Source organism: Acyrthosiphon pisum, chromosome X (genome assembly GCF_005508785.2).
Source record: "Acyrthosiphon pisum isolate AL4f chromosome X, pea_aphid_22Mar2018_4r6ur, whole genome shotgun sequence".
NCBI lineage: Eukaryota > Metazoa > Arthropoda > Insecta > Hemiptera > Aphididae > Acyrthosiphon > Acyrthosiphon pisum.
In genome coordinates this window covers 112,225,751-112,236,713 of record NC_042493.1, presented here as the reverse complement: position 1 = coordinate 112,236,713, position 10,963 = coordinate 112,225,751, and the positions used below count along the sequence as shown (strand labels likewise).

General features: G+C 28.1%; 1 protein-coding gene across 1 annotated transcript in view; it reads right to left on the bottom strand.

Annotated features, from left to right (window-relative positions):
- Window positions 1-353: 353 nt before the first annotated feature.
- Window positions 354-10,963, bottom strand: part of LOC103310005 (serrate RNA effector molecule homolog) — a 14,244-nt gene continuing 3,634 nt past the window's right edge. Inside the window, exons 2-14 of the mRNA XM_008186954.1 lie at window positions 9,904-10,026; window positions 9,364-9,540; window positions 7,638-7,796; window positions 7,486-7,552; window positions 7,206-7,426; window positions 7,019-7,113; window positions 6,765-6,829; window positions 6,594-6,683; window positions 4,089-4,229; window positions 1,400-1,744; window positions 865-1,002; window positions 510-788; window positions 354-434 (exon numbers count right to left, since the gene is read on the bottom strand). Coding sequence (XP_008185176.1) covers window positions 354-434; window positions 510-788; window positions 865-1,002; window positions 1,400-1,744; window positions 4,089-4,229; window positions 6,594-6,683; window positions 6,765-6,829; window positions 7,019-7,113; window positions 7,206-7,426; window positions 7,486-7,552; window positions 7,638-7,796; window positions 9,364-9,540; window positions 9,904-10,026 — 1,981 coding nt within the window. The remainder of the gene's footprint in view (window positions 435-509; window positions 789-864; window positions 1,003-1,399; window positions 1,745-4,088; window positions 4,230-6,593; window positions 6,684-6,764; window positions 6,830-7,018; window positions 7,114-7,205; window positions 7,427-7,485; window positions 7,553-7,637; window positions 7,797-9,363; window positions 9,541-9,903; window positions 10,027-10,963) is intronic.

Genomic DNA, 10,963 nt, shown 5'->3' with positions numbered 1-10,963 from the left:
TACTAAAGTGAATACAAAATGGTTTAAAACGTTCTTAAAAAACGCAAAAATGAATTTGATTAAATAACAATAAACATTATCCATTTGACATTAAACAATAAACAAAAACCTTAATTTAAAAAAATTATCGTTTACAAGGATGTAAATTTTCAAAACGTGTTGAAAACATTATAAATAAATATTTAAACTGAAGGCAGCAATAACTTTTAAAAAGTCTCTGAGCTAGTGGCCAGAACCTTCATAACATTAAGTGGATAGCCTGATACTTGATAAGTATAACAAATAAAATATGATATATAATAGTGTATTGTTATATCATAATATTAAAAATTAAATAGTATTTAGAATTAGCTTCACAGATTTAGAGCTAGACGAGATCGAGGAAATGGTTGTGGTCTATTCGGATCTCGAAGATAATTATTGAAATATTTCACCTTCATAGAAATAAAAACCCAAATTAATTTCAATATTCTTATTCATTAAAAATATAAACCTAAATTTGAATTTACTTCTTTTTTCACATCGTTCAGTAGATCAGTGTACCTCCTGATAATGTGTTTGCGAACAAATTCGGGACTTTTGAATTTTTTTCCTGACAAATGGCATAGCCACTTGTCTGTTGATATTTTTTTTGTATTGCAATTAATAAACATTTTGACTTCTTCTCCTTCGTCTCTAGATCCAAGTTGAATTAATTCTCTTTCGCTTGCATCTTTTGTCGAGACAATCAAAGATTCAGCATTTGATCGAAAATATTGACAATAATCAGCGATTTCTCGTTTTGTAGGCTAAAACAAATTTTTATTTGACACTATTTATAATTAGGGCTGATAATATTAACAAATTAAACAGGTGGGTACATACCGGATAAAGGGTTGGTGCACAACGAGCATGCATAATATTACATTTGCTAGGCATGCCATCTTCATGTGCATACTCTTTATAGTTATAAAAGTCGACTGAATGGACAATACGTAAATAAAGTAACATTCTATCCAAATCCTAACAATTAAAATAAATATTTACTATAACTGTAAAATAGCAAATTAGCAAATTTATTGTAGGTACATAATATCTCAATATTGAATAACAATTATTCGCATAAATATGTGCGGCTGGCTACGACTTTTTATTATCTTACCAAATTTGGCGACGCTTACCTATACAATTTTCTATGGTTTTTGAAATAATATTGAAATCAATGTACAACTACGTATGTATATGTATAATATGAAAAATTGGTATTTTTCAAAAATTAGCTCATGTACAAAAGTTTAGTGTCCTTCCCTTCAAAAACATATTTGTGATTCATATTAAAATTTCATTGCGGAATAAAAATATCAAGGAACGTGATACGTTTTAACATCAATATTTAAAATTGTATCAATAATATTATTACCTTTAACAGCTGTACATGTTTTTCAGTATTCACTTCGAATTTAAAAGGAACACTTTTGCCTAAAAGTTCTTCTTCTTCTGCCGACGCTTCGTCAGTTATAAAATCTATTATGTTCTGTAAAACAGGATTCCGTGATACGACACCATAAGTGGTTTCCATTGCTGATTGCTCTCTATCAATTGACTGCCATAAACCTGAACGGTTATCAAAGTGGTTTATAATACTGGCGCATAGTTTGATATCATTACGAGCAACTTGGAAGTGATTTGTTATTCCATTGACTGGTAATATGCGGGCTTTCGTATCTTTTTTTATATCATTCACACCAAGTTTATTGCCATGCAACTATAAATAAAATTACAATATTTAAATTCGAGTTCAGGGGATAGAAACTGGTATGGTAAAAACTGTACAGCGTCCAATTAAGCATTTTCAAAGTATTGGATTTAAATACACTAGCCATCGCAACTGCTTTCAACTAAGACTAGTTTATTATAGTCTTATTATTCAATATCAAAAAATTTCAAAAGCGGATGTGTGGATGTCACTCTGCTTTGCAATAGGTATTAATTTAGTTAGTTTATATACTTCTTTCAGCCCTAAGTCCAGTTTATTTAAATTCGTGTATTTGATTATTTCGAAAATTGGTTTCTGCTTAACTGTACAAAACATGTAACTAATTTTATTAACCGGCAAATATCAAAAAAACTTCCGTACTGCTTCTCTAAACACTTTTCGTTCGTTAATAGGAAATACTTTATTATATTTTTGATACAACTCAGACTTAAGTGATGAAAAAAAAAACCTACTTTCTCATTGATTCAAATGTACTCTTAATTTGATTCAAAATATTAACTAACATTTCACTAAATAATCGTCCATAATTCAAGCTATAATATAGTACTAAACACTACACAATATTAAAAAATAGCTCAACGAAGAACAATTGTCATATTATTATACTCGTACACGTAAATTATGTTACAAAATTCATCGACGAAGCGCAACCGACTTAGCATACCATGGGTGGTTTGTACCGTGGAATAAACAGTATTTTACAGAGATAATAAGCGTCGTATAGCTACAGATATCTATACTAACTAGATATGGTAATCCTATATAATTTACATAATTACATTGTTATTAAATGAAGCTCAGCTATGTACAGCCGCCTTTCTCGGGGGGCAAAACATTTCAATCAATATACAAAATGCATAAGGAATAACATGGATTTTATTGGTAAAATAAAATAGAAAATGTAAAATAATTTATTAAAAAAATATTTTATTTTTTAAAACAAGATAAATCATAGTTAATTTTATTTGCCCGTGATTGGTTGTTTATTTTGCCTTCGGACGATGTTATATATAATTTTTTTTTCAAATTTTATTGTTTAATGTGATCGGCAAGTAAATAAAAATAAAAGGTATATGGAAACGTATTGAAATGTTTCTAGCGGTATTAATGATGAATACATTTTTATAAAAATATAACTGATCCGGTGCATTTCGTTGCCCGTTAATTAATGTACCAACTCTATAATATGACTCTGAATCTCAAATCAGTTCAGTAGTTTTCTCAGTTAGCGCAATCGTAGAAAACCCCTTACAATTTTATATAGTAGTATAGATTTTATTTTTTAAAAACAGCAGGATTAAAAATAATAAAATACAATACAAGATAAATCATAATTAATTTTATTTATCATGTAAATTATTTATTGCCCCCCGGGCTTGATGCATGATGGGAGTTCGCTATCTAGTACTATATATATAGATATCTGTGCGTATAGCTTACACACACAGCTATCGTATGTTCTGTCAGTAAATGTTACAATAAAGATAAACGCAGATAAGTATAACAGAAATAGATGGCAATCTTGTAATACATTATGATTTTTTTAAATACGTATTATTATTAAATTATTGATGACAAAATAATCTTTGTAATTTTATTAATTATTACGTTTGTATTTTTAAACATGCAGTGCGTGCTGGGCATACCTAGACAATTCGCCACCAGTGTTTAGTAATATTAATAAAAACTTGTAATAAAGACGAAAGTAATAAATGAGAATTTATTACCAACATTTTTAAGAAATAAAATATATTGAACAGTTAGTATTTTTATTTTATAAGTAAGTCAGCAAGTGTTTTGTGAATAAATGTATAATTAACAAATGGCCTTTAATTAAAAAAAAAATAATTACAAAATTCATGTAAAAAAAAATGTTAATGAAAATGTACAGCATTAATGAGAAAAGATGAGTAAATAGATCCGACGAGTGCAGAGCAGCCGCCTTTGTTTTACGTGTAAAAGTAGTTTGAGTTAGACAATGATTTTATTAACTTAACGATAGTATTTCAGAATTTTTATTTCATAATCCTTATAAATCCTCATAATCTTTAACGATTGAAAACGTTTATTAATGTAGACCCATTTACACGTAAAACATGCGCAGCCGTTCATTCGTTAACTCTATGATGTCACATGCATATTTTCAAACACATTTATCTCATTGAATAATTAGTAATAATGTGTGAGACCCACACCCCATTCCTTAGATAATAACATACTTTAAAATCTAAATAAAACTTACTTTTATTGTTATGATGTCCTTTAATGAAGGCCAGGACTTTTTTTTAATTTTTGATTTCAATTAGGTAGATAAATAGGTATAGGTACTTACTCTAACAGGTTTGAGATTCCGAAAAATGTCATTGATCCTCACATCTCCATCATATATTGCCCAACCATGTCTATGCCAAAGGTGATCTGGTAACGGATCACCCATATGTAGTCTTCTAAATCCTGTATGCTGTTTACAAATCTAAAAAAAAAAATAAATAAATTTTCTTTAATTCCTGACACCATTAAAGATATAAAGAAAAAAGTGGGTAAATGGATGTCGCTCTGCTGTAAAGTAGGTTACAAATGGGCCACTCTAATGGATGGTGTTAAATTTGAATTCAATGATATAATAATATCATTGTACAATAAAAACGATTCTGAGCGAAAACGATCAGTCAGCCTATGACATTACCAAGTATATTTGATGATATTATTCTAAATAAAGTAATTTATATAAAACCTTTTTACGTGGAACTTTGTTTTCAATTCTCAATCCTTAGTTATAAAAGTTGAAAATTATATATATTTTTAACTACAAAATAGTTATTAAATTTGAAATTTGATAATTTTGTCGAAATTCGAACTTTAAATGCTTATAATAAAAAATTCTGCTAAGTATTTTTAATATTTTTCAACTACTAATGTTGTAACAATATATCAGGAACCTTGCATTACATTTTTACACTTATATAACAATCAAATATTATTTCATTCGTATTTATAGAAAAAAAAAAAAACTAAAAAAATTAAAACTGACAATGTCCGTAAACAGTTCAAAAAGAGTCAAAATAATTTTTAACAAAAGGTGGGCAAGTGGATGTCACTCTTTTGTACAGTAGGTTACAAGTGGGTCACTGTATAATGGATAGTATTCAATTTGAATTAAATGATATAATATCACTGTATAAGAAAAACGATTCTGAGCGGAGACGGTATGTCAGTCTAGGTATAAGACATAATATTATATAGTCTATGGTATTAAAAAAAAAATTGACCTATAATAAGAGGTATCTATAATAAATTCCAAATTAATCATATCACAATATCTATTAGGTACTTATAACGCATTATACATCAACAACAAACCGTGGTACTATCATAGGTATAATATAATAGTATAATTTAGAAATTTCAAGTACCCACGAATAATATTATACAATCACCAAAAAAATAACTAAAATAGTAATTTCGTCCAAATTTGAACTTAAAATGACTATAAAAATAAACTGTGGTTATGTATTTTTTAGATTTTTTGGTAACAGAATTATCTACTTACGTAGAATCTTGTTTTAAATTTTCAATCCTTAGATATAAAAGTTGAATATTTTATAAATTTTTAACTACAAAATAATCATTCAATTTTAGTTTTGATAAATATTGTCAAAATTCAACATTTAAATGTCTACAAAAAAAAATTGTGCCCATGTATTTTTAATATTTTTCAACTGCTATTGTTACAATATATCAGAGACTTGTATTCATTTTTTTACACTTTTTGGCCCAACAGATAAAACTTTATTGATATTTATAGAAAAAAAAACTATAAAAATTAAAAACTTACAATGTCTGTAAACAGCTCAAAAAGAGTCAAATTATTTTCAAAATTTTATCGTATATAAAAAAATGCTAATAGTTATTCGTTTTTTAATTACAACAAAATAAGCAAAAAGTTTCATGAGAAATCGAGTGAATATCAAATAATGTAAAAATATAAATTTTAAACACTCTTAAACATTTAATTTGACTAGCTTGTAGACATTTTTATTTTTGAAAAATGTAGATAAACATATGAGGAATCTTGTATTACATTTTCAAATCTTAGATTTAAAAAGAAAATTTTTCATGAATTTCAAAAATTTCCAAAAATGTATGTCATTTTACAACCTATTGTCATTTGCATAAGAGTTGCACCAAAATCCAACAAACACCCGTTTTTCCTTAATTTTTTTTTGTTTTCCACGGAACGTTTTAAGACTACTGGGAAATTTTTACTTTTGACCCCATAAAGTACCAACTAGATTCACTTTCCTATCAGAAAAGATACTGTTGAAGAAAATTTAAGCATTTTTACTGTTCTAAAAGGTGATGACAGACATAAAAAAAAAAATTAAAGTAAAATACACACATCACCAGTGGCGTGCCGAACTGACAAGCAGACCTGAGGCAAACTATACAATTCAATCCCCCTCCCCCCCACCAACAGTTTTTTCACTATTTTTTTTTATTATTCAAAATAATAAATATTATTAAGTTTTTTTAGGTATAAGTTGCACATCTACACTAACACACCCACCCACCCACCCAAATTTCCCTTGAGGCAATTGCCTCAAAAAATTACTGTTCAGCACGCCACTGCACATCACTGTAAGATAAATACTTTTATCGCTAAGCTCAAAATCTAAAAGTAGTTATTATTGTAAAGCCAGTGTTACAGTACTGACCATCAGATATCTGATGTTTTGACTGCCTGTTGTTAGAAAATGAATATATTAGCCTCACGTCCTCACAAATCACAATACTTTTTTGCAAGAATTTATTCGTTTGTTTATTAAACTTCACTTACCGTTTCCAGTTCACTTTTCATTATTGTAGGCGCTAAATTACGTAAAGATATTGAAGCTGTGCGGTGCAATGCTCTTGGTCTTACATCATTCTGCAATATATATATAAAATGTTATATTTTATAACGTTAAGCTATATGATCAATACAATAATTTTTTTATAAAACTCATACATTTTGATCGTTATTGTTTGATATCTCGAAGATTTCTGGTTTTTTAACATCTACATTCATTGCTTCTATAAATATATTAACGAAATTATAACATACAACTTTTTTTCATCGGTAAAACTAAGTTAATTAAAACTAAAGTGATGAAATATATTTAGCCCAACATATTATATAAATGTTTTAACTATTTTGAAGAAAAAAATATATATAGGTACTATCCTTAACTTGGTATAAGCGAAATCCAATAAATTACCTACCACTGTTTTTATTGACTACATATTTGTCTTTTATATTTGTTTCTTCACCAACTTTTTTATCACTGTCTAGTATGCCATCAGAATTTTCATTAGTACTAAAATGGAATCCATAAATTAACGGTTGAGATATTAAAATTGTATTTTATATTAATGTAAAATTAGTAAATGTATGAGTCCAGTTCTATACTTAGTTTTTTTATTGGTTTCTTTTTTTTCATGTTTTGACTTCTGTTGGATTATTGATTTCCCAGTTGGATTCAATACTGTTAAATCAAAATCTGTGCCTCCTTCAAGTTTTATTATGACAGAATCAAGAAGATGAACTAGAGGACCTGGATTCTCAGCATCAACACTAACTGAATCAATTTTACCATTGTCTAAAAATTCTTTAAAAACTTCTAACCGTTTCTAAAATCAATTATAAATAGAAGCAGGTATTAAAATAAAAAAAATATTTAAATGCTTACCCTAAGTACAATAGTTAGCTTTTCCTTTTCTTTTGCACTATCATCCGGATGGTATTTATTTTTGAACCTTGTAAAATTAAAATGTTAAGACATTAATGGAATTAGTAAAACTTCAAACTGGTAAAGGATAGTTTATTAATTATACAATGTACCATTCCTCGTCTTTATGAGCGACAAAAAAGTTGTTTAGTTGGATTCTTTGAAAATGCCACTCGTGTTCAATATGTTCCACTAATGATCGTTTATCAGTTATTAAATGTTCTTGAGTAATCGGAAAATCCCTTAAACGCGTCATAGGTGGCGAATTATATCTGGAACATTGTTTTACATATTGTGTTAATATAGGGTAATAAACTGTATGTGCTCCAAGGGCCCTCATTGTCATAATTCTTAATTTATATAGCAGGGGTCTCCAACCTTTATTTATGGCGAGCCAACATCACGGGCCAACATTTTTAGAGGAATAGTGAGGTTATGAAATTAAAGAATAGATAATATTTATGTATGATGATTATAATCTGTTATGAAAGAAAAAAATTTCTAATTACCTAATTCAATAAATTATAAATAAGGAAAATTAAATGAAAATAATATATTAAATAAGTATATCATTTTCAAAACATTAATTAGTTGGCGGGCAGTTGTAAAAACCTTTACGTGACGAATTTAGCCCGCGGGCTGAAGACCCCTGTTATATTATTTATGTATTTATTTATTTAAATTCTAACGGATCGTAGGATCCAAGTACAATATATATTTATGTATAATAGGACAATAATGAAAATAATATTTATATTAATAATACAAATGATAAAAATAATAATAATATATAATAATATAATAATAATAATAATAATAATAATAATAATAATAATGCAAAATACATCAAAAACATATTATAAATCTAAACATAATTATTAAAAGATTCCAAGGAAGTAAAATTAAATAAATCAATATTGGTATCGTTTGCCAATGACATAATTCTGCTTATAGGTGAAGATAATGAATAATTTGTTCTTTGAGAACCTATATAAATAATATTATTAGACCTAGTTCTACGCTAAGGAACGTTAAAATTGAGGAAACTTAATAGCTCTGGACAATCAGTGTAACCATTTACAAGTTTAAATAAAAATTTTAGATCTATTATTTTTCTTCAATCAGATAAGCAACCAATTTGAAACAAATTTAATAATGGCTGGTAAGGAGAATGTGACTCACGAATAATATTACATTTGAATGCTAAAAAACGTATGAAACGATTTTGAACATTCTCTAAGCAATCGGTTCTCAACCTTTTGAGGTCCACGCCTCCTTTCAAACTATTTTATATGTTTAAGCCTCCCCCCCCCTCACTACTATAATATTGATATATGCATAACATTTATATGTTAACTATACTTTAATGTTGGTTATTGGATTAATATGAATACAACTTCAATGACATGACGTTTTTTTAATATTAAATTAATTTATTTGCAAAAAAAAAAAAATATTATTATAATAATTTAAAATTAATATTAACTATTATTAAATATACAATTAATGAGAGGGTTGGCTCTGTTTATTTTTAATCAATTTTTTTATGTTTGGCGACATCTGTGATAATGCGCATCTCACGTTTTCATTTTTCGTGTTTTTTTTCAACATTTTCACGCCCCCCCTGAAATAAAGTCACGCCTCCCTAGGGGGGCGCGCCCCCCAGGTCGAGAACCACTGCTCTAAGCAATGAATTTGATATTTTTATTATAATATATATATATATATTAAATTAACATTAAATATACATTTAAATATTTGGCTAAAATTAGGAGTAAGATAATGATGATCCAAGTTTAACCATAATTATTTAGTTAGTCAGTTAATGTAAATACTAACCTATCTGGAAACCTAGTTCTCTTAGGTGAAAGTGATAGATGCCTTTGATCATCTTGACTAAGACGACGACGCTTCGATTGTCTATGACGTCTTGGAGTTTGGCTATTTTCACGCCTTGATTTACGCTTTAATCCTCTATAATCTCTTGAAACTCCGTAATGTTCACCCCTTGATTTTCTATAAAGTATGAAAAATATTATGTTGGTTATTTAATTGAAAAAGTGGAGTATTTCTGGATAATGGTTTTACAGTTGTTAGAATTGGGTGCTAAGCTGTATGCGTTCATTGTGTTCCAGGGTCTCTAATTTTCGTAATTATTAAACTATATTATGTTATCTTAAAATTAAATATAAATTTAAATATTACCAAGTTTCCCCAGGACCACAACTAGAAAGTTCATTAGTCATAACCAATACGTCTGTTATCCCATAAATTATCAATAATTCATTCATTCTAAGATTTGCATTGTAATTTATAAAATTATAATATTTTAAATTATTATCTTATACAATTTAATAAAAATGTTTAGTTAATACTTACCTATTTGGAGACCGAGTTCTTCTATCTGAAATTGATGATTCTTTTTGAGCATCTTGTCCAAAACGACTATGTTTTGATTCACTAAGTCCTCTCGAAATTCGATTATGGTCACCCCTTGATTTTCTATACAGTATGAGCAAATATTATTTATTTTGTTCGATTAAAAAAAAGTAATTTACAAAACTCCAACTAAAATTTAATTATATAGCATTAAGAAAAAGCTAATTTATATTAAGATGACTCTATAACTTATTTTTTATATAATGATTAGTTATTTATATCGATAAATTCACTACTAATCACCAAAAGTTAAAACACAGGAAATTACATATTTATTTATACACCAGCTACCTAACAGATTAAATTATGTCAGAAACAGTTCAATAATAATTAGTAAGTAGGTAGGTAATACGGAGTTATCATCAGTCGTAAAAAACAAAAAATATACTTATATTTTTAACTGGTTAAACTTCAATTTATAAGAAGACTAGCTCTAAGTGTAACTCGGGGCCCGTTGGACTCGCTGAAAGTGGATACCGATTTTGGAGACAATGTCGTTGGAATTATAAAAGTCACGACAGTAAAGTTGTAAGACGAAAATGTAGGATTTGTGATAAGGATTAGTGATATGGATTGGAGATAAGGCTTGACGTTTTTACGGGAATGTTTAAAAGTTAGAGCATCTAGCAATCCGTCACAAACGTTGTAAATGGATAGGCTGGATACGATCTCCTGTGTTGTTAAAAAGTGTAGAGTCGATTGGTGTATTCGATTATCTAGCTATCAGTCATCAAATCACATAGATAGGCAATCGAATCGCAGACATAATGAGAAGCGTATATCACCACGTTGGTAGCGTAGGTAACTGAAGAACGGAAAATATAGTTAGACCTCTCGGGCCCCCCGTGTTAGTTGTAAGTCAATACTGATTTTGTAGACACAGTCGAATTATATATGCCACACTTATATAGAACGAGATTTTATGATAAGAATTTCTGATAAGCCTGCTCTATGGTGGTCTCGTTTGTAAGCAGGAAAGTTTAAAATTCCAGTTTCAGTG